The 23,237-nt window shown below is 44.9% G+C and overlaps 1 protein-coding gene across 23 annotated transcripts in view; it reads right to left on the bottom strand.

Moving 5' to 3' along the window:
• Positions 1-23,237, bottom strand: part of LOC106568825 (disco-interacting protein 2 homolog C) — a 254,879-nt gene that overhangs the window by 24,577 nt on the left and 207,065 nt on the right. For 22 of the 23 annotated variants that reach the window (XM_045694041.1, XM_045694045.1, XM_045694043.1 and 19 more), the window contains 13 exons: positions 20,787-20,910; positions 19,720-19,829; positions 17,384-17,486; positions 16,848-16,912; positions 15,406-15,499; positions 15,037-15,156; positions 9,844-9,958; positions 8,982-9,121; positions 7,526-7,662; positions 7,007-7,215; positions 6,201-6,315; positions 5,627-5,828; positions 4,946-5,055 (listed from right to left, as the gene is read on the bottom strand). In XM_045694041.1, the coding sequence (XP_045549997.1) occupies positions 4,946-5,055; positions 5,627-5,828; positions 6,201-6,315; positions 7,007-7,215; positions 7,526-7,662; positions 8,982-9,121; positions 9,844-9,958; positions 15,037-15,156; positions 15,406-15,499; positions 16,848-16,912; positions 17,384-17,486; positions 19,720-19,829; positions 20,787-20,910 (1,644 nt within the window). The remainder of the gene's footprint in view (positions 1-4,945; positions 5,056-5,626; positions 5,829-6,200; positions 6,316-7,006; positions 7,216-7,525; positions 7,663-8,981; positions 9,122-9,843; positions 9,959-15,036; positions 15,157-15,405; positions 15,500-16,847; positions 16,913-17,383; positions 17,487-19,719; positions 19,830-20,786; positions 20,911-23,237) is intronic. The other variant, XM_045694044.1, reaches the window with a different exon arrangement.

The following is a 23,237-nucleotide window of genomic DNA, read 5'->3' as shown; positions in this document are numbered from 1 at the left end:
AACATCCCTAAGGCACTTGCCATAAGCCCAGTGGATAATTCAGTAAAACCAATTTATTCTGTTTCTGTTCACAGGAAACCATCCCACTACTGTATATTAGGCTAGATCAGTGGGATAGAGAGGCCCAGGGCACCATATTCCCTATTTAGTGCACTACTTTTGATCAGAGCCCTATGGCCCATGGTCAAAAGTAGTGCACTACATAGGGAATAGAGTTCCATTTGGGACGCACCCCCAATATTGTCTGTGACAGCCAGGAGAGAGACAGGCAGATATGAATGGCAGAGGACTGTATTGAATGGTGAAGGCCCACCCCCTCCTCTGAGACTCCCCCAGAGTGCTCTAGTTAAGCCTGAGCCTGCCTGGTCAGTACGGAGCAGCACAAAGAGCCATTGTCTTTAATCAGCCCAGCCAGTCAGCGTCGGTCTGTGACTCAGACTCCAGGGCTGGATTAGAATCAGCACAGAGAAGAGCTTTATCTGTTTAAGTGTGTGATTCCAGAGCTTGTGTAGAAGAGATTTATCTGAAAAGTATCAGCTGTCATTATCAAAGTGGATATCAGTCTTTACTGTTATGTAACCAACTAGGTGGTCAGTGGTGTACATTTCAGCAACATGAAGTTGAACACAACTATTATTTATGCTGGAAAGAAGAATAAAAGGTGTTCCATACATTTTTTAAACATGCTAAAGCAGCAACCATTCCCTGACGCAAACTCATTGATTGGGTTAGACATGGCAAGACTATCGAGCACAGGTTAAAAAAAAATCACAACATTGAATATTAAGGAAATGGAGCCACGAAATAAGAGAAAGCCATTCACACAGAGGGCCTGACTTTCAGAGGAATGAGCATGCAGACAGACAGACCATATTGGTGCATTAAGGTGATAATGAGGGAAGCAGAGCAGCAGTGATTATTATGGTCTGGTTGGCATGCTGAACAGAACAAAGGAGCAGAGGAAGGGATACAGACTGATGGTTGCTAGGGGGATTAGATCAAATGGAAAAGAGCATGAAGTCTGAGTCAGAGGATTCCAAACCACACCACAAACAATGTCTGCCTTCCAAATGGCACCCTGTTCCCCTTAATAGTTCACTACTTTTAACCAGTCTTATCAGCCCTGGTCAAAAGTAGTGCACTATATAGGGAATAGGGTGCCATTTGAAATGCACTCAATGTGTCCCGTCTTCCAAAGGGAAAGTAAAACAGAAGAAATGTGAGTGTTGTGTTGTTGCTGTCGTCTGCCTTGTCACTTTACATTAGAGGTCGTACTGCCCAAGCGACTGCCTAACGGGGTGATTGATGAGATTTTTCAGCATGAGAGAAAGGGGAAATCAATTCTGTCTCCGCTACGGTACGGCTACGCTCACCATTGCTCAGTGCCACCAGCCAGGCACCTCACATTCCTTTATTAATAATTACTTTCCAAACCTCTGCTACTGTAAAAGGAAAATAAAGTGCCATCAAATCGAGAATCAGTCAAATCACATGCGTCTCTGTATTGACAGGGGATTCGTCCCAAATGGCACCCTATTTCCTATGTAGGGCAGTACCTTTGACCAGAGCCCTATGGGCCCTGTTCAAAAAGTAGTGCACTGTAAGAGTCCTAAAGCCCCGAGGGAAATGTACTGTTTGATATTTCAAGGCAAATCTAATCAAACCAAAGTAACCAAGACTACAATCCTTCCCCAACACGCAGTATACCAACCAGTATGCTGCTATCCACTACCCAGATATGAAGTAAGGGCTTAGGGAAGCCAACATTACATCACAGTCTGTGTTTGACTGGTTTAAGCTTCCTACTTAATAGAAAGAAAATGTTGAGGAAGGGACAGTTCCAACACTCAGTGGAAACAGAGAGGAAGCAATGGATACAGGGGGACCTGAGGCCTGGTGTCAGTACCTAGAGCTATGGATACAGGGGGACCTGGTGTCAGTACCTAGAGCTATGGATACAGGAGGACCTGAGGCCTAGTGTCAGTACCTAGAGCTATGGATACAGGAGGACCTGAGGCCTAGTGTCAGTACCTAGAGCTATGGATACAGGGGGACCTGGTGTCAGTACCTAGAGCTATGGATACAGGGGGACCTGAGGCCTGGTGTCAGTACTTAGAACTATGGATACAGGGGGACCTGGTGTCAGTACCTAGAGCTATGGATACAGGGGGACCTGAGGCCTAGTGTCAGTACCTAGAGCTATGGATACAGGAGGACCTGAGGCCTAGTGTCAGTACTTAGAACTATGGATACAGGGAGACCTGGTGTCAGTACCTAGAACTATGGATACAGGAGGACCTGAGGCCTAGTGTCAGTACCTAGAGCTATGGATACAGGGGGACCTGAGGCCTGGTGTCAGTACCTAGAGCTATGGATACAGGGGGACCTGAGGCCTGGTGTCAGTACCTAGAGCTATGGATACAGGGACACCTGGTGTCAGTACCTAGAGCTATGGATACAGGGGGACCTGGTGTCAGTACCTAGAGCTATGGATACCGGGGGACCTGAGGCTTGGTGTCAGTACCTAGAGCTATGGATACAGGGGGACCTGGTGTCAGTACCTAGAGCTATGGATACAGGGGGACCTGAGGCCTGGTGTCAGTACCTAGAGCTATGGATACAGGGGGACCTGGTGTCAGTACCTAGAGCTATGGATACAGGAGGACCTGAGGCCTAGTGTCAGTACCTAGAGCTATGGATACAGGGGGACCTGGTGTCAGTACCTAGAGCTATGGATACAGGGGGACCTGAGGCCTGGTGTCAGTACCTAGAGCTATGGATACAGGAGGACCTGGTGTCAGTACCTAGAGCTATGGATACAGGGAGACCTGGTGTCAGTACCTAGAGCTATGGATACAGGGAGACCTGGTGTCAGTACCTAGAGCTATGGATACAGGGAGACCTGGTGTCAGTACCTAGAGCTATGGATACAGGAGGACCTGGTGTCAGTACCTAGAGCTATGGATACAGGGGGACCTGGTGTCAGTACCTAGAGCTATGGATACAGGGAGACCTGGTGTCAGTACCTAGAGCTATGGATACAGGGAGACCTGGTGTCAGTACCTAGAGCTATGGATACAGGGAGACCTGGTGTCAGTACCTAGAGCTATGGATACAGGAGGACCTGGTGTCAGTACCTAGAGCTATGGATACAGGGGGACCTGGTGTCAGTACCTAGAGCTATGGATACAGGGGGACCTGGTGTCAGTACCTAGAGCTATGGATACAGGGGGACCTGGTGTCAGTACCTAGAGCTATGGATACAGGGGGACCTGAGGCCTGGTGTCAGTACCTAGAGCTATGGATACAGGGGGACCTGGTGTCAGTACCTAGAGCTATGGATACAGGGGGACCTGGTGTCAGTACCTAGAGCTATGGATACAGGGGGACCTGGTGTCAGTACCTAGAGCTATGGATACAGGGGGACCTGGTGTCAGTACCTAGAGCTATGGATACAGGGGGACCTGAGGCCTGGTGTCAGTACCTAGAGCTATGGATACAGGGGGACCTGGTGTCAGTACCTAGAGCTATGGATACAGGGGGACCTGGTGTCAGTACCTAGAGCTATGGATACAGGGGGACCTGAGGCCTGGTGTCAGTACCTAGAGCTATGGATACAGGGGGACCTGGTGTCAGTACCTAGAGCTATGGATACAGGAGGACCTGGTGTCAGTACCTAGAGCTATGGATACAGGGGGACCTGGTGTCAGTACCTAGAGCTATGGATACAGGGGGACCTGGTGTCAGTACCTAGAGCTATGGATACAGGGGGACCTGAGGCCTGGTGTCAGTACCTAGAGCTATGGATACAGGGGGACCTGGTGTCAGTACCTAGAGCTATGGATACAGGAGGACCTGGTGTCAGTACCTAGAGCTATGGATACAGGGGGACCTGAGGCCTGGTGTCAGTACCTAGAGCTATGGATACAGGGGGACCTGGTGTCAGTACCTAGAGCTATGGATACAGGAGGACCTGAGGCCTAGTGTCAGTACCTAGAGCTATGCTGGGTAGTCACTCTACAGTCCCATTCATCTACTTCAGTCTATCGCAAACACACCGCACTGGTCCCCATGGATCACTAATCCCTATATTAGTGCACTACTTTTAACCAGGGCCAACAGGGAATACAATGCACTACACTACATAGGGAAAATTCCATTTGGGACGCAGTCCACGGTACAGTTACACACCCTATTATTAGGTATCTCAGAGACAGAGAGCCTCTTAGACATCGTCTATGAAATGGAAAATACCATTGAGCAATGTCTTACTGTGCATAATAAATATCCTAATGTGGCCCGTCTCAACAATCCTTTTAAAAGCTTTGTTCCATATTAGTTCTGTAACACCAATCTACCGATCCCAGGACATTTTTAGCCTTGACACGAGTCAAAATCAGAGTAAATCACTAACAATACATTCTACTGGACCACGGGGCGGTGGTATTTGTTCCTGTGTTGTGCAAGGCATGCGAGCAGAAATGTATATGGTCTGATCCATCCATATAAACACTTAGATATCATGAAAGAAGGAATAGAATGATAGAGATGTAGAATACTATACAACAGATGTCAGATAAATAATTCATATGACTTGGGGAGACTATAGATGAACAACGGCTGAACTACAGTACAATTATAGTGTTTACATATGAGGGGATCAAATTACAGTAGATGGTCAACTTAAACATGGAGAGTGTGCCAATATTCAACTGATTCATACTACGTCCCAAATGGCATCCTATTCTCTATCAAGCGCACTACTTTTGACCAGGGCCCTTGGGCTCTGGTCAAAAGTAGTGCACTATGTATGGAGTAGGGTGGCATTTGGGACATACCCTAATATTCAGTTGGAGGCCCCCAGTCCATGGTTTAATGAGTGTGCTGATGTAGATGAAGGTGTTGATGAAAACCAAGCCCTCAGAGAGCAGCACAGCACACACACCTTCCTTGCCTGATCATTGTCTTCCATCTGGCCCAGGTCCCTGCCGCTAGCCTGGGCAATCCTCTTCCCCGACACCAGGTTCCCCACCATCACAGAGGCAGGCCCGATCTCTGTGGACAGAGGGATAAAGGTGAGACAACACACATACAGAGAGACACACTGATACAAACATGTGGAGTCTATATCCCTGGCTGTGATCTACAGTGATATATACGAGCTCACATTGTATGTGCAGTGAATTCCCAGAGATTTACAGAGACCGGGTGGGCTGAGATTGACCTTGTGTTCAGAGACGAAGGCAACCGAATGGATGGGCCAATTGACTGGATGGATTCTACTCTGACAGAGTGCCTTTCAGACAGAAACCTGTGTTGTAAATTAACATCTATCTAGGGGCAACACAGTACTAGAACTAATGGAGAGAGGTGACAGTTACACTATGGGATGTGTTGGATCAGATGGGACATGTTACAGTAGTCATCGGGCCAGGCTACAAAACACACCCTGTACAGTCCTGAATAGTTCTACACCTCATCCAACAGAATCAAGAAATATGAAGATGAAGTAAATGGATATCTCTATCACCATGTAAACTAAGGATTTCTATGAAACAAATGAACTATCAATCCCCCAGGCAGACCCACTCAGGATGGTGTGCTATGGTGTAATATAGTGTCTGACCCGGTTGTTTCTGCCGGGGCTTGGGCAGGTTGGTGACACAGGTATGGGGACACATGAGGACGTTGCAGGGGTGCAGGGAGCCCTCCAGGAACAGCTGCTTGCTCTCTGACAAGTGGATGCCCCCCAGAGGGGTTTTAGGAAGCGTGTTGGAGGGGACCAGGGCCAGGCAATACACCCCCACCTGGTGGATCCCATCTATGGCCTGTATGGGGAGGGAAGGGTACAGGGATTAGGGTGATGTGTGCCTCAAAAGGACTCTGGTCAAAAGTAGTGCACCATTATACTGTATATGACAACTAGATATGCTTACAGTCGTAAAGACAGGTCATATTGCCTGTATGTGGAGGAACACGGTGTCAGTGTTTGAGATGTGAGGTATGGATGGCTAAGGAGCAAATCCTAACTTATTTGTTTTGACTGCAATCACACAGCTGGAAACAGCTTTAATAGTGAAACCACAGTCTCTTTAGTTATGGACAGGAGCCCAGAGACCTGAGTTATTACAGTACAGGGTTCAGTCTACTGGTGTGTGTGTGTGTGTGTTGTGTGTGTGTGTGTGTGTGTGTGTATACACCTGCAGCACTCTGCTCATCCACTGAAAGCTGTCCTCCTCTGTAGAGTCAGGTCTCTGCTCTGCCACCACCACAATCCTCTCATCATGTAACACAGAGATGGAGAACACTGCTATCCTGGAGAACAGAGAGATGGGAGACCAACCATAGAATTACATACAGAATGAGACCAACACCGTTAGCACACTGCTATCCTGGAGCACAGAGAAACAGGAAACCAATACTGTTAACATTAGCACACAGCTATCCTGTAGCATAGAGAAACAGGAGACCAATACTGTTACCACACTGTTAGCATTAGCACACAGCTATCCTGTAGCATAGAGAAACAGGAGACCAATACTGTTACCACACTGTTAGCATTAGCACACAGCTATCCTGTAGCATAGAGAAACAGGAGACCAATACTGTTACCACACTGTTAGCATTATCACACAGCTATCCTGTAGCATAGAGAAACAGGAGACCAATACTGTTACCACACTGTTAGCATTAGCACACAGCTATCCTGTAGCATAGAGAAACAGCAGACCAATACTGTTACCACACTGTTAGCATTAGCACACAGCTATCCTGTAGCATAGAGAAACAGGAGACCAATAATGTTACCAACACTGCATAAGCACAGACACAGTCAATCAGCTATGATCACCATCATTTCTTATTTAAGTAGTGTCAGGAGCTTTTCCAGTCCACAGGACTTGACCAAGAAATAGAGCCTTTAAAAAGGGCCCAGAGGTTTTCCTGGTAAGGTCACATGTGAAGAAAAACCCCTGTCCCTGTCCACAACTGATAGATGAACAGCCACCTCCCCCTGTAGACAAACTTCATGGGCTCCACAGCCAGGGCTGTAGCCACGATGTCGTCAGCGTTGTGCCTCCTTCCCCCCACCACCATGAGGCCGTCCATCTTGCCAGCGATGAAGCACAGTCCCCCAGGACCCACGAAGCCCAGCAAGCCTGTCCTGGTGAAGGGGTACTCACTGATGAGAGCCCCAACACTGTTCATGGGGAACACCTAGAGTACAGACACACACATTCGTTTATCACTCTCCTAACAACCTGCAATACACAGAAAGTAATTAAATTAGCCCAATGGATAAATAAAACAAATGAATGAATGAAGGCATCACATAAGGGTGCAATTCCATTAAATGACTCTCTCTCTCTCCACTAATGGATTATATTTAGCACTTGAGGAATGTGGAATGGGTTTTAAGAACTATTGAACAGCAGCAGTTGTTAGAGCCAATCCCCAGGCGTCCTAACCATCCCTAGCCAGGACCCAGGGGTAGCTCAGCCCATAACCCCATGCTGTTAGGCCTTACCTCAAAGGTGTTCTTGGTCATGCCTGAGAGACCGTAGTACGACGTCCCCGTGGCGATAGAACCCACACACAGCTCCCCGATCTCATCTGTTTTGCATAACTGCGGAACCCCATCTGGTTTCACTACACACATGAGAGCTGCAAGAAATCAAAAAGGAGGAGTGGAAGGAAAAAAAAAGAGAGTTTTTTAGTAAACAGCAGTGAGCGGAGAGAAAGGGGTTTAGAGCAGTGAAGCCAGGCCCAGCTACCTCAATGATCCACATCAAGCCAAGTGCACTTCATTATATAGTCACTGCATTACTCTGCAGCACATAGCTGAGGGTGCACTCCTCTGGGCTGTGTCCCAAATTGCACCACATTCCCTATTTAGTGCACTACTTTTGACCAGTACCCGTAGGGCTCTGGTGGAAAGTAGTGCACTATTTAAGGAACTGGATGCCATTTGGGACACATACCTTGTGTTCAATAAAAAGGTGTTGCGTCCTCAGGACCACATCAACACACTTCCAGGAAACCCCTAACATAGAGCAGGTGAGGAAATGAGGTTAGGGTCACCCGTATCTGGTGCTGGAAAGGGACAGGTTAAGGGGTAGGGAGGTGGTAGGGAAGCCCGCGGCCCTGGGTCATGGCTGCAGGGCCTCTGTGTGGGTGTAAAGGTTCTTTATGGACTCTGTATCAGGCAGCCAGGCACTCATCTTGGCACCACATGCTGGGGAGGTCAGGACCCTCCGGACTCTAGAAACCCACCACACAACCCCCGCTCTTCTTTTTCGGTCTTTCTGCATCCCAAACACCTTATATAAATCCCATAGTGCTCTGGTCAAAAGTAGGGCACTATGTAGGGAATAGGGTGCCATTTGAGTTACCCTCTCCAACCCTCCCACTGAGCCAAATCACAAAAACACACTCCTTAGAAAAGTAGGTTGAACTCTTCGTTGAGGAATGCTTTTTTATATTTTTATTTCAGGGTCAATATAACTTCTTTATGCGTGTTCGTGTTGGTCAGTTATGAGGCGTCGTGAGTAATGCCAGGATTTTACATGGAAAACAAGATTCCATTTGATGGAAACTCTCGTTATCATATGACGTTATCTGGATAATGAAAAACTTCTGCTTCATCTAAAAATTATGGATGTCAAAACAATCTTTTTTTGATAATTCAGTCATACATCAAGTAATGTGTGTGTCTGGTAAATTCAATGAATCTATGAACATTCTATTTGCTATGATGCTTTCTATCCTTGCTAGAGGCATAAAACAGACATAAAGCTGTATTTGTAGTAGAGTTACACAATCTCCAGTAACCTTGCCAAAATTCCCAGGTTTTCCAGAAACACCAGTTGCAGGTTACCTGACTTCCTTCTTATTCCATTATGATGCCGGGAATCTTCCAACCAGAATTTCTGGGAACCTGAGAATTTTGGGAAAGTAAGCGGAATTGCAACCCTGGTGTTTACCTCCTGGCATGACGGTGCCGACATCCTGCAAGGTGAGAACAGACAGCTTCTCCTCAGAGTCCACCCGGATGACCCCGTGACTCAAACCCTGCATGGAGAGCACTCCTCTTCCTGGGGGCTGGTTACTGTCGTCTGTCGGCCTATTAACAAGAAGATTACTTTATTGTCCATTTACTTCATGACCAACAAAATAAAACGGGTCTTCTGCATATCCCATTCACCCCGGTAGACATGCACATACAGTACATACTGTATACACGGAGAGGTTGGGGTCAGAACCAGGGTCAGCCACTGTGTAGCGCCCCTATCAACAAGCTCCCCAAATCAAAGCCTGCATCCCATTTAAAAATCTGCCAATTAGACGGCTAGGGACGGGGCTACTCCCTTAGTGGAAGCGGGAGCTCGACGCCCACGGGGAAACGGAGAGCCATAAAAAACACCAGGACAACACCATCATGGGGGTGCTTTCATTAATGGTGCTGTGTGTGTGGGCAACAGGGTAGAAATGGGAATTGGGTTTTATTGGCCGTTGATTAGATTTGCGAGTTTGAAGCTGTGTCCTGGAAATGAAATGACGTAATTGCCACAGTATCCGTAATGTCAAGATGCCATTTATAAGTGATGCATGTGGCGCACACAGTAAGCTTTTTACAGTGTCATAATCAAGGGCAGGGAGTGAACTTTTTTTTCCTGTAATTTGAGATTTAATTAAACTTGCCTTTCCTTACTGTAAGCAGGGGCTATTTGAAGTTGAGCTACAATATATAACAGATGGGGGGGTAGCTATAACCGCCATAACCCGCAGGACAGTAAACTTAAGAGTTTTGTATAAAAGTTGATAGTAATGACTGTTTGTGTGTACCTCCTGATGGCTACAGTGAGGGCCTCTGGAGAGCTAGCACAGGGACAGATAACCTCAGGCTTCAGCCCCTTACTCTGGAAGACATTGAGGAATGCATCACACGACGAGATGGACCCTGAGAGAGATAATTGAGAGAAAGAGAGAGAGAGCGAGAAAGACAAAGAGGGATAAGAGAGAGGAAGATGGACAGAGAGAGGTGTACCTTAACGTTAACAGTCAATAATGAAGAACAAAACCAGACATCCTAATCATACCACATACAAACGTGTTGAAAGACTACCTCGTTCCAATTAAAGTTGTCATGTGCTGTTTTTGAGTAGGTTGGAAGCGAGGGGAGGAAAACACCAATACATTATACCAATCTAAGATGTCAGCATGTTTTGATTACGTGGATAACCGTTACAGCAGGTTAATTACTGTGGCACAGTTGATTTTCTCCCAGCTTACACTGCTTGTCTGCCCCACACCATAACCCTGTCAGGCTGAGCTCAGCAAGCATACTGTTCGTCATCAAATGATGTAACCGGATTGTACTGCCCTCCGTTACCAGAACTCACTGCCTCTTAACCATTCTTACTCATTTGTTCCTTTCAATTATATTCTCTAGAGTCACATTTATAAGGCTAGCATTGGAAATGAACAACATTACTCAATCGTTATCGTCTCCATAGGTCCCACTAGCTATAGTAACGTAGCTGTGGTAGTATACGTTTTTACAGCACCAGTGGTAGCTTACTGTAGTTGTTCCATGACCGCTGCTTGGTCAGTTAGATCTTGGCTACGGTATACTTCACTAGGCCATTAAATGCATTTCCCTAAAAGTTATAAGATGGCTTAGCCTAGATGGCAGAGAGACATTCTATGAGGCCCGCATCATAAACATAGGCTGCCACAGAATAGGTTACAGTACAAAGTATAGAGATCCTATAGTTTTCTACAATATTTTACCATATCTAGAATTAAAGTTGCATTGACCAAGATGGCAGATTTTTTGTCATGTTGCTAGGATGCCAATGTCCACTAGTGAATTATAGGATCTGTATGGAACAGATCCTGATAGAAGACTCTCCTGGGTAGAGTCTAGTACAAGTTAGCTCTAGGCTTCTACTCTGACCTGCTGTCAACAGGTGCCATGACTCATGCACAACACAATGGTGTTCTCAAAGTTCATGGCCTGGTGTGAATAGAAAACTCTGAGCAGTGATGTTTCTGTGGTGTGAGTGAGTGAGGACATTTCACCAAAGAAATAGACATTGTCATCCTACAAGAAACATGGTATAGAGGAGATGGACCCACTGGTTGACCCTTAGGTTACAGAGAGCTGGTAGTCCCATCCACCAAACTACCAGGTGTGAAACAGGGAAGAGACCCAGGGAGTATGCTAATTTGGTATAAAGCAGACCTAACCCACTATTAAATTAATAAAAACAGGCACATTTGGAAATAAATAAGGAAATAATCTCAACATAGAACATTTCCATTCTGTGTGCTACCTATATCCCCCCACTAAAATCCCCATACTTTAATTTAGACAGCTTCTCCATCCTAGAGGGGGAGATCAATCATTTCCAGACCCATGAACATGTACTAGTCTGGGTCTGTACATCAAATGTTAGGCTTCGAGGGGACTCCTACGGTAGGTACACCTACAGCTCATCTCTTGGCAGCAGTACTGTAGACGACTATCACCGACCTCAACCCAGTCTCTCAGAGCATTCAGTCAGCCCAATGACACCCCTCAGATCACAGAAAAATCATAGCGTACTTCACTAGGGGTCGCGACCCCATGTGTGGTCTTGTGATTTGAAAATGAGGTTGTGAGAGAAACTCACTATATAATATATACAGAAGTATGTAGACACCCCTCCAAATTACTGGATTCGTCTATTTTAGCCAGACTCGTTGCTGACAGGTGTATAAAATCAAGCACCCAGCCATGCAATCTCCATAGACAAACATTGGCAGTATAATAACCTTACAGTGCATTCGGAAAATATTCAGACCCCTTGACTTTTTCTACATTTTGTTACAGCCTTATTCTAAAATTGATTAAATAAAAAAAATTCTATCTACACACAATACCCCATAATGACAAAGCGAAAACAGGTTTTTAGAAATAAAAAAACTGAAAACCCTTATTTACATAAGTATTCAGACCCTTCGCTATGAGACTCGAAATTGAGCTCAGATGCATCTTGTTTCCTTTGATCATCCTTGAGCTGTTCCTACAACTTGTTTGGAGTCCGCCTGTGGTAAATTCAATTAATCGGACATGATTTGGAAAGGCACACACCTGTCTATATAAAGGTCCCACAGTTGACAATGCATGTCAGAGCAAAAATCAAGCCATGAGGTCATAGGAATTGTCCGTAGAGCTCCGAGACAGGATTGTATCGAGGCACAGATCTGGGGAAGGGTACCACCCTGGCCTACTTGAACAAATCCATACTCAATCATGAGACATCAAAGCCAGACAAACTGCATACTATTAAGAAATAGTACAGATGGAAAGTAGAGTGGAAAGTTACCAGAAAACAATTAGCCAACAACACATTTCACTGCAATAGTGAAGGTGCAAACATTTTCAAGGAACAGAAACGGTTCCTAGAACGAAAGTGATCCATACCTTTCCGGAACAGAACCGTTCTTTTAGAAGCATGGGAACCGGTTAATAATGTTATTTTATGTTCCAGGCATTTTTTTCTAGTCCCACAACAAAACGCCTATGCAAAGTTCTCACTCTGTCACTCAAACTTATTCCAGTGTTTGCCTGCAAGCAGAAAATCTTTGACTGTGCGTGTGTGTGTTTAGGCTACCTGCCCTTCCCCCCTCAGAAGAATAGGCTACAGTACTGACGTTACAAGCTTGATTGAGAATGTTGTGGAAAATTTTATCCAAAGATTAAGGCAGAGACTTTTTAATTGTATGATAGAAACATATGTAATACAAGCAGCTGCGAGGGAGATCTACCTCTGATTTCACAGGGAAGAACTCCAAGAGTGAATAGTTACATGTCCATTATATAGTGGGAGGTGATAATACAATCATATTGTTTACACAATAGTTATTTTATACAAGCAACAGTTACGGAACACAATTGCCTTGTGTTAGGGTGCAGACATACCAGGAGTCTATGAAAGGCATAACGTCACAGTCCAACACAGAACATATCCCTTGAAAAGTTACAACAGCTCAAAGGACATTCAAAGTTCCTCTATAGAAGCCGCTCCTTCTATGTATAATTCTGTGGACCTAATTTAGATAATGCATGTCATAAGGCATGCATCTTGCGCCATAGGCTACACTTGTCTGTCCATCACGCTTGTAAACAACTAGCTTGCCTGCTCTATCCGCACTGATCGGTGAAGTTTGTTAATGAGCTAAAATGTAAAAAACTGTTGAGTAAAAGGTAAAAAAAAAAGATCAGAAAGGAACGATATAAACGTACTTTTTGGGGGTTTTGAACCGGTTCAGACATTTATTTTGCTGGTTGGAACAGTGGAATGAAAACCTTATTTCTTTTTTTACAACAACGACAAAGAAAAGCTAAGAAAGAAATTGAGGAAGCAATCCAACCAAAAACACAGAGACCCAGAAAACCTGGGAAATACTAAAACAAAATAGAAATACACTGCATAAAAAGAAAGAACAGCACATCAGAAATCGGCTCAACATAACTGAAAAATCCATAGAATCTAACCACTTCTGGGAAAATAGGAACACACTAAACAAACATGAAGAGCCATCTATCCAAAATGGAGATGTATGGATAACCCACTTCTCTGATCGGTTTGGTCCTATAACAAAGAACAGAAAAAAACAGATGATTCATTACAAATCTCAGAGTCAGCTATTAAAGAATACCAGAACCCACTGGATTCTCCAATTATATTGAATGAACTACAGGACAAAATACAAACCCTTCAACCCAAAAAAAGCATGTTATGTTGATGGTATCCTAAATTAAACAAAATATACACACACCACAAATTCCAATTGGATATAAACTCTATCATCATCTTCAGCTCTGGCATCTTCCCCAATACTTAGAACCAAGGACTTATCACCCTAATCCACAAAAGTGGAGACAAATGTGACATGCGTCAACAGCAACCTCTGCATTATCATTAACAGCAGACTTCTACATTTCTTCCTGTCCTGAGCAAATGTCAAATTGGCTTTTTACCAAATGACCGTTCGACAGACCATGTATTCACCCTGAACACTTATTGACAAACAAACAAAACAAAAGCAAAGTCTTCTCATGCTTTGTTGATTTAAAAAAAGCTTGACTCAATTTGGCACGAGGGTCTGCTATACAAATTGATGGAAAGCAGTGTTGGTGGAAAACATACATTATAAAATCGGCAAAAAAAACATTTCTTTCCTCAGGGCCGGGGGGTGAGACAGTGATGCAGCTTGAGCCCCACCCTCTTCAACATTTATATCAACGAATTGTCGAGGACTCTAGAAAAGCCTGAAGCACCCGGCCTCAACCTAATTGACTTTGAAGTCAAATGTTTACTGTTTCCATAGGATCTGGTGCTTCTGTCTCCAACCAAGGAGGGCATAGAGCAGCACCTAGATATTTTGCAGAGATTGTCAGACTTGGGCCCAGACAGTTCATCTCAGTAAGACCAATTATTCCAAAAAAGGTCCAGTTGCCTGGTACTGGGATTCCGTTCACAAACACACCCCACAGAGCCCCCGGACAGCAACACAATTAGACCCAACCAAATGATGAGAAAACAAAAAGATAATTACTTGACACATTGGAAAGAATCAACAAAACTGAGCAAACTGGAAAGTTATTTGGTCCTAAACAGAGAATACACAGTAGCAGAATACCGGACCACCGCGACCCAAAATCAAGAAAAGCTATGACTATGTAGACTGTCCTTGCTATCGAGAGAGGCCGCCATAGGCAGACCTGGCTCTCAAGAGGACAGGCTGTGTGCCCACTACCCACAAAATCAGGTGAAAACCGAGCTGCACTTCCTAACCTCCTGCCAAACGTATGACCATATTACAGACACATTTTCCTCAGATTACACACACCCACAAAGAATTTGAATACAAATCCAATCTTGATCAACTCCCATATCTATTAGGTAAACATATGTTTCCCATGCCTATAAAGCCATTTGAATTGATAGAGAGAAGTGATACAGTACTACGGTAGTGTGGTCTTACAGGGGTTGGCGCCATCAGCCACCACCAGCATGCGTAGGGAGCTCAGGTTGATGTCCCTCTGGTCCCTGTGTGCCACCAAGGCCCAGTGCATGTCTCGGGACTTCACACACGCCACCTTCGCTGGGGGAGGGAATCAGACCATAGCAAGGATTAGGGACAGTTCACATGGGGATCACAGACAAAATATTGAAATCTGTGAAGTCAAAATGCCAACAGTCACAACACAATTTGAACTGTATATCAAATCATACGTATTGTACAAATAAATGAAGCATACATAATCGACTAAAAGGTATACAGCATCCGATGTCAAATAGACATGCAGTTATTAACAGAAGTCAAGTGAATAGAGAGGTGGTGAATCCAGACCTTTGTATTGGCACACTTTCTGGATCCAGGAAAGTGGGTTGACCTTCATCAGTGAGTAAGGTATACTGATAACATGCATCATGTTCATCACACTCTGCAACAGGAGACACACATTACTCAGAGCCGTGATGATATGCAAGTCAAGACTCAAATCAGAACCACCGTTAAAATGTTAAGACTGAAAGCCTTCCCGCACTGTACTTTGAATTCCATCTATGATTATTACATGTCACACTGTGCGGTGTTAGCAAATTCAAATCTTGTCATCAGCCTGAACGGATTGTACGATTTGATTCAGTTCTGTCGTAACATTCTGCGATTGGCTTGCGAGGCTACGTCAGCTGTGTATTTGACCTGCGCAGGTGCCAGCACCAGCAGCGCAACACTCCTACGTTTATGTTCAAAAAAACAATGCATCTTAGAAATAGTTTACATAAACTTAATATGTCCAAACTCTGCTTCCCAAAAATAACATGAACGCTGTGGTAGAACGTTCACATTTTGAGCGGTGATTTTCTGCATTTATCAAAATCCCATCAGCTTGCCTGATTTCAGATGTGTCATGTAAACAAGATTATTAGGGAAATCATTCTTCTTGCAGAAGCATGTAAACGTTTAAATATAACTATTACAGTAATCTGCCTATTCACAATAATCATGTTATCGTGTGCATACTCTGTGCCGGCTGTGTTCCTATTGGTCAGTCACTGGGATCGGCTCGTAACACCAGCCAGACGACAAGATGAAGGCTCAACATTTCTGACACTGCCAGAACTTGAGCCTACAACCGCTCGTAGTGGCATTTCATCGGCAGACCTAGACCCTGTCACACTGAACGAGCCAAGACCTCCGACAATCGTTTACGACTGAAGAATTTGCCCATGGCGTGGACATTTCTGTCCCGGATGGCAAAATCATGGCATAAGACGGCTAAAATCGTAGTCTGTGCGGGCCTTTAGACTCAAGACTGGTAATGATCAGGCTTTTTCTAGGCTAATGAGAAAACTGATCTGAGATCTGGTTGGTTAAAACACTGATGAATTACTGTATGCGTCTCAAATGGCACCCTATTCCCTTTGTAGTACATAACTTTTGACCAGAGTCCAATGGACCCTCGTCAAAAGTAGGGCACTCTATAGGAAATAGAGTCCCATCTGGGGCTCAACCTTAGTATTGGACTAACACAATGGAGACAAAACTCCCTGTGGCTACACATTAGAATATATTCACTATTCCTTTTAATTGGATTTGGGAGAACTAATTTAGCAACAGTGGTAAAAAGCCTCTCTGATAATATAATTCCCATTCCAAGACAGTGTTCATAGTGAGAATATAATGATCTTTAACGAGTCCTCTAAGCCCCGGGAAGACGTGTGTGTGTGTGTGTGTGTGTGTGTGTGTGTGTGTGAACCCCATTGAAAGCCCAGCTGGTTGGTCCTCACAGTGAGAATGCCATGCCACAGACCCACGTCCTTCTTAAAGTCTAATACATTCACTATGGTCTCAGCTGCAGGAGAGAAAGAGAGAGACAGCGAGAGAGAGAGAGAGACAGCGAGAGAGAGAGAGACAGAGAGAGAGAGAGAGACAGAGAGAGAGAGAGAGACAGCGAGAGAGAGAGAGACAGAGAGAGAGAGAGAGACAGAGAGAGAGAGAGAGAGAGAGAGACAACACAGAGAACAAGAGAGTTTAATCCAACAGTGGCATCAAACAGTAACCATGAAACATGACACATTAGATTAGATGTACACAATACAAGATTACTGTGAGATACGGGGCTTAGAACAGTGACTGTGAAAAGCACAATGCCCAGACAAGCGAAAGAGGGAGAGATAAAAGGAGAAAGAGAAGCCAATTGTAATGAAATATTCTCTCTAATGCATGTCTCCTGTAGGATGGAGAATTGAAAAAAGGATACTTCGAGAGCCTAAGTATTATGACTTCTGTAGAATGTCTTATAGGAAAGTTTGCATAGGCCCACCTTCTGTGTATCCACAGGATTGGGTGAGGGCCTGACAGTGAGTCAGCAGAGCTATCCTCATCACCGTCACTCCCAGCACACTGCCATCTTTACACGTCTTATACTGTAGTGACGAGGAAAGAGAGAATGAGAGAGGAGAGAGAGAGAAAGAGAGAGGAGAGCAAAAGCGTGAGAGAAAGAGTGAAAGAGAGAAAGGAGAGCGAGAGAGGAGTCAGGATGTTGTGTATCACATTACTGTCACAATCACAAAATCAGCAACACATCAACACAGCCCATCATATCCACCTACTGTACAATCATGTTAGATGGTACCTGCTTCTTACTGTACAGACATCCCACTGTCCATTTCAAACACTGCTCGTAAGCTGACAAAGACACACTACTGTTAAATATCTGATTAATTATCAGTCACTAGTATTGACAATATCCATAATGGTACTTGGCATATGATGTCCTTATTTGTTTTCACTACTTTTTACACACCTCCAGGTGTACAGTAAGTGCTATTTTTATGCTGAGAAACTCATTCTGTCTATAACAATGGTGCGGTAACGTCCCGTCTTTCAGACCAGACCTATCCCAGTCCTATAGTAGACACGCATAGTAGTAGATCTAGGAAGGGCAATGACAATCTTTCCTCTAATAAAGCCTTGATGCTGTCTCGGCCAGTCTTCTCCAGTCAGTCTGATGAACGACCACAGCACTAGCCTGGATCAATGGGAGAAGACAACACAACATAAACACTATACAGACTACAGTCTGTATCATCCCCTGACTGAGCACCGAGACCGTTCTCATATCTGTCTGAGGGCTGATGGGCCTTGGTCAAAAGTAGTGCACTATAGATGGAATAGGGTGCCATTTGGAACGCAGACCAAAACTCAGGAATGAATCAGACATTCATTATGCATCGTATATTTGATCTCGACCAAACTAAAATGGGGAGAACAGCGCTCAACATTTAGATGGATTACACCATAGATTTTTATCTGCACTAAGAGACAGAAAGATGGAACAGAAATATGAAAAGTTAGTCAGTCATTAGGCTAAGTCATTAAAACAGAATCTATCATGCTCTATATATCTTACAGACTATCTGAGGTAGTATTACGTTGAGAGGAGTGATGCATAGCACGTCCAGATATCTGCTCAGCCATATGTCTAGCTAGCAATGCACGACTATGAAAACAACCATTTGTCTAAAAGATTAGGACTAGAGCAAAATATTTCTGGAGATATTTTCCTTTGTAGATGTGACAAGGCGATTTCTTCTAAGCCATTGCTGAATGAAGAGCGTACTAGAAAAATGTGCGGACTGAGTAGGAAAGTACCATGCATGAGCCAAAAGCACAACAAAAAAAGGTCACTATTCACTACCGCCATTTTGGATTCCGTCTCCACTGGAACAAACAAAATGGACCTGTTTCACACGGCACCGTATTTTACGGCACCTGGTCAAAAGTAGTGCACTACGTAGGGAATAGGGTGTCATTTGGGACACAACCTCTCTCTGCCGTCTGACCTGACGACATTTCCAATCATTTTCTTCCCTCTTATTTCATTATGATCTTTTCAATCACTTCACAATGAGCATAGAATATCTACGCCTCCGGATGAATTACTTCTCGCTGCATAAAAAAAAGGAAATTAAGACAAATCACATTAGATTACTGGATTGACTGGTCTTGGGTCACATACCAAATAGCACCCTATTCCATTTATAGTACACTACTTGTGACCAGGAACCTGGTCAAAAATACTGCACTACATAGGGAACAGGGTGTCATTTGGGAAACACATTTGGTCTCTCATACAGAAGCAGCAACGGAATATCCAATCCCCAGAAAGACACTTGTAATCAAACCCCATGAAGCATATTGATCTGCAAGTAGAAGGCCTGAAATGATCACACCAAACAAGTGCCATTTGCACTTGGTCTTGATTTCCCTATGAGAGCTGTGCACACAGCATAGCGTAGCAGGAACGGATGTGGAATAGGATCTGTAGGACATTGAGAGATCTACTGTAGCTGTAGTTAAAGTAATAACAGCAACACCTGCTGTCTTCATCATGAATGATTCATCAAATCAATGGAGACTGCAGTCTATCCAATCCTTCTCTGACTGTCAGGAGTGCGACACTTATTTAACAGACCCAGGAGAATACGCAGTCTAAATCAATGGGAGTAAAAGGCACAAAATACAAATATTATTGTGGCGGTGAACTTGAACTATAAAGTCTTCTGACATGACCTGGCACAAGTTCGGAACATCTTGAAATACATTTACATTATTGCACAAGGCACAAGCACTCAAAGACATAAAGCTGTGGGTCACCTCGATATAGGCCGTCTCGTTATTCGCATCCTTGATATGTGGGAACCAGTCTCTGGGGGGTTTGGATAAGTGCTTGGATTCAGTCACAAACCACAGCAGCTTTGGCCAGCCTGGATGGAGAGAGAGAGAGAGAGAGAGAGAGAGAGAAAACTAAAGACCACCGTAAAGGAAGTCGAGGCATTAGAGAGCCTGTCAGAATCTGCCATTTAACGTGATGTGATTACCCTGATGCGATCAATGACCACTCATCCCTAATGAGGCTGGGCCTGCGTTCCAAATGACACCCTATTCCCTACAGGGGGCACTACCTTCGACCAGGGCCCATAGGATGCCATTTGGGATGCAGGCTGAGTCTGGCCCCAGTACTATGGGGTTTCCACAGCCAGCCCTCTACTCAGCCCTGACTCAGGTTCTCAATCTATGCTAAAAGAATAGCTTTAAATCCACTTTCTGGCGTCATGTTGCTATTTATACAGCCATTACTGAAGAGCAGGCACAAGGCATTAAATCACACTGAGCCCTCTCGGTCTCGCTCTCTCTGCTCCCTCCAGCCTTCCTTCTCATCTCACTACCCTATATTCCTCTCTCTGTTCCCCCCTCTCTCCCCCTCTCCATCTCTCTCCCGGTCTGACTGCTCTCCACGCAGTGGGCCATTCTATATGCAGGATCTTCTGTCTACTACAGCAAACCTCCCCTCCTATTCAATCCCATTACTCTGCTGCCTGCCTGCCTGTCCTTCCATTCCAATAAGTCTCTCCATTTGTTTCTTGAGGAGAGCAATAAAAATCACTGAAGTCCGGGTGAAACTCAAAACCGGTTCGATATCAGTGTTTAATTTCAATCCATGCTGGTACTACAGAACCTCATTCTGCTGTAACCATAGAAATATCATTCCTAGAATTCGGTATCCCCATTGAAGTCAATGGGGCTGTGATGGTGAACAGACAACCATATGCTACCATGGTTGTAGCATCTCATGAAAACCATCAGGCCATCTCACGTATGACAGCATATGACAGGGGCACATCATGCTGGGATGTGCTACACACATTGACACGGTCACTTACCTTTGAACTGTGGAATTTCCCCCGTGGGACTCTTAGGAAGGCCTTTATGGCAGGCGTCGCTTGTCAAGGCAACCGTCACCCCACAGCTCCCCAGCAGAAAGCCTATCTGCTGGCTCCCTGCATCCTGGAGAGGGTAGAGAGGAGAGAGAAAGCACGAGAGAGAGACAGAAGAGGAGAGGCAAAGGAGGAAGCATTGCTTTTTCATATTGTACATGGAGCATGTGTTTATGTTCAGTGTATGCATAAATCCATGAATGATCATAATACAAAATATAGTACTGTACAAACATAAGGTATACTGTGAAACCCCCAGTCTTTGCTCTGGTGTTTTACGACTATCAAGAGTGTATATTTAGGTTAGAAAAAACAGTGATATCATCCCACTGTTCACATACTGCATGGTCATGTGTAGCCTGCTCTCTCTGTCTCGCTCTCAGACATTGTGTGGGTGGAGGAATAAACCCACACAGACTCATATGGAGTAGATAGCAACGCTAATAGAAGCAGGCCCTGCAGCTCTGACATCACAGCCTGTTCTGTTCTGCAGCTAGGGGGTTTCCTATTCCTACACTACAGTATACAGCCACTCTCTCTGTCTCTCTGATAAACTGGGCTCACAGCTCTACCTCTTTTTCTTTCTTTCTTCCTGCCTGCCTGCCTCTCTTTCTTTCTTCCTGCCCCTCTTTCTTCCTGCCTGCCTGCCTTTCTTTCTTCTGGACTGGCTGCAACAGCTGAACCTGACTCAGCGAAATAGTTAATTGAGCTGGGATGAAGAGAGACAGACAAGGAGATAGAAAGAGACAGAAAGAGACAGCAGTCAGAAAGCAGAGGGAGAGAAAGAGCAGAAAGAAAGAGGGATGTGTGAGTAAGCAAGATGGGGAAAAGGCAGAGAGGTGTGAGAGGTGGTAGGGGGGAAAACATTCCCTAGCGACACACGGTGATGTCATTTTCAATAGTTCCTCGTGTTTATGCTAGAGACATACCGTTTCTTGTCCTGGCTGAAGCTCAATTTCTATCTATATAAAGCTTGCGCCTATTCCATAACATAACAGCAGTATTTAAAAATAAAATTATTTAAAAATTAAAATTATTTTACCCCCTTTTTCGATCTTGTCTCATCGCTGCAACTCCCCAACAGGCTCGGGAGAGGCGAAGGTGGAGTCATGAGTCCGCCGAAACATGACCCGCCGAAACATGACCCGCCGAATCACACTCCTCAACACCTGCCCACCCAGAAGCCAGCTGCACCAATGTGTCAGAGGAAACACCGTTCAACTGGCGACCGGAGTCAGCCTGCAGGCACCCGGCCCACCACAAGGAGTCGCTAGAGCGCGATGAGTCAAGTAAAAGCCCCACCAGCAAAACCCTCCCCTAACCCGGACGACGCTGGGACAATTGTGCACCGCCCTATGGGACATAACCCGGGAATGAACTCGGGAGGCTTAATGGTCTTTTTCTACACATGATGATACCGACAAGAAAATCACCACGAAATCGTTTCTGGTTTTACAGACGTTTGAGCTACAAACTAAACCATCGAATGATGACGGCAAGCTTTACGTCGGTCGTCTGAACAAATTTTGAAGAGGTCTCCTCACAAACCTGACGGTCCAGGCCGACCCGTTGGAGCTACAAGCTAATATGTCACCAATATCAGATCTCGGCTTTCTCCGTTCCCTACATACTGTAATATCAAGAAGAATGAGACCGTCAATGTTCAACCCACGCTCCCATTACAAATGTTCCTGTAAATCGGCAAAATGAATTGCTTGCCACATTTTCCATTATTATTGTAGCATAACATAATAAAATGGTTTGAGGAACAGCTGAATGGTCCCAGCTTGAGTGTGATGACTACAGTATGAGTACAATATTAGCGAGGTTCCCCCACAGAGAGTGAAACTACAAAGTCTTGTTTAATAATGCCAATTGGATCCAGATGCTGAAGAGCCATAATGGCCGTCTGGTTTCTCTACGGCACTCCCCAGAGATATTACACCATGACAACTGTAAGCAAGGAAAGTAAGCCTTTCCGAGCCAGAATGGCCCATAGGGCTCGAGCCTGTCCCTGTTTCTGTAGCGTGAGGCAGCTTTGACATACAAGTACACCCCCTGGACAGGACTTTAGTCACACAAAAGTGTTAATAAGCCAAGTTACTCCCTCTGAGAACACAGCGGTTACATATCTTTAGTCCTAGTCATAATCCTCATTTATGAATAAAAATCTGTATGCATCCAAAACGCACCCAATTCCTATGGGCCCTGGTCAAAAGTAATGCACTACATAGGGAATAGGGTGACCATTTGGAACGTGCCTCCTCCAGAGAGAGAACCAAACGCTCCCAAATCCCTTTCCCCTGGACTTCAGCTCCTGCCTCACTGCCTGAGGAGGCATGTTCCTCTGTCTGACTGGCCCCATGGGCCCTGGTCAAAAGTAGTGCACTAGAGAGA

The sequence above is a fragment of the Salmo salar genome, chromosome ssa14, assembly GCF_905237065.1.
Source record: "Salmo salar chromosome ssa14, Ssal_v3.1, whole genome shotgun sequence".
NCBI classification, from domain to species: domain Eukaryota; kingdom Metazoa; phylum Chordata; class Actinopteri; order Salmoniformes; family Salmonidae; genus Salmo; species Salmo salar.
Note: the sequence above shows the minus strand (reverse complement) of the source record. Positions and strands in the feature narration are given on the sequence as shown.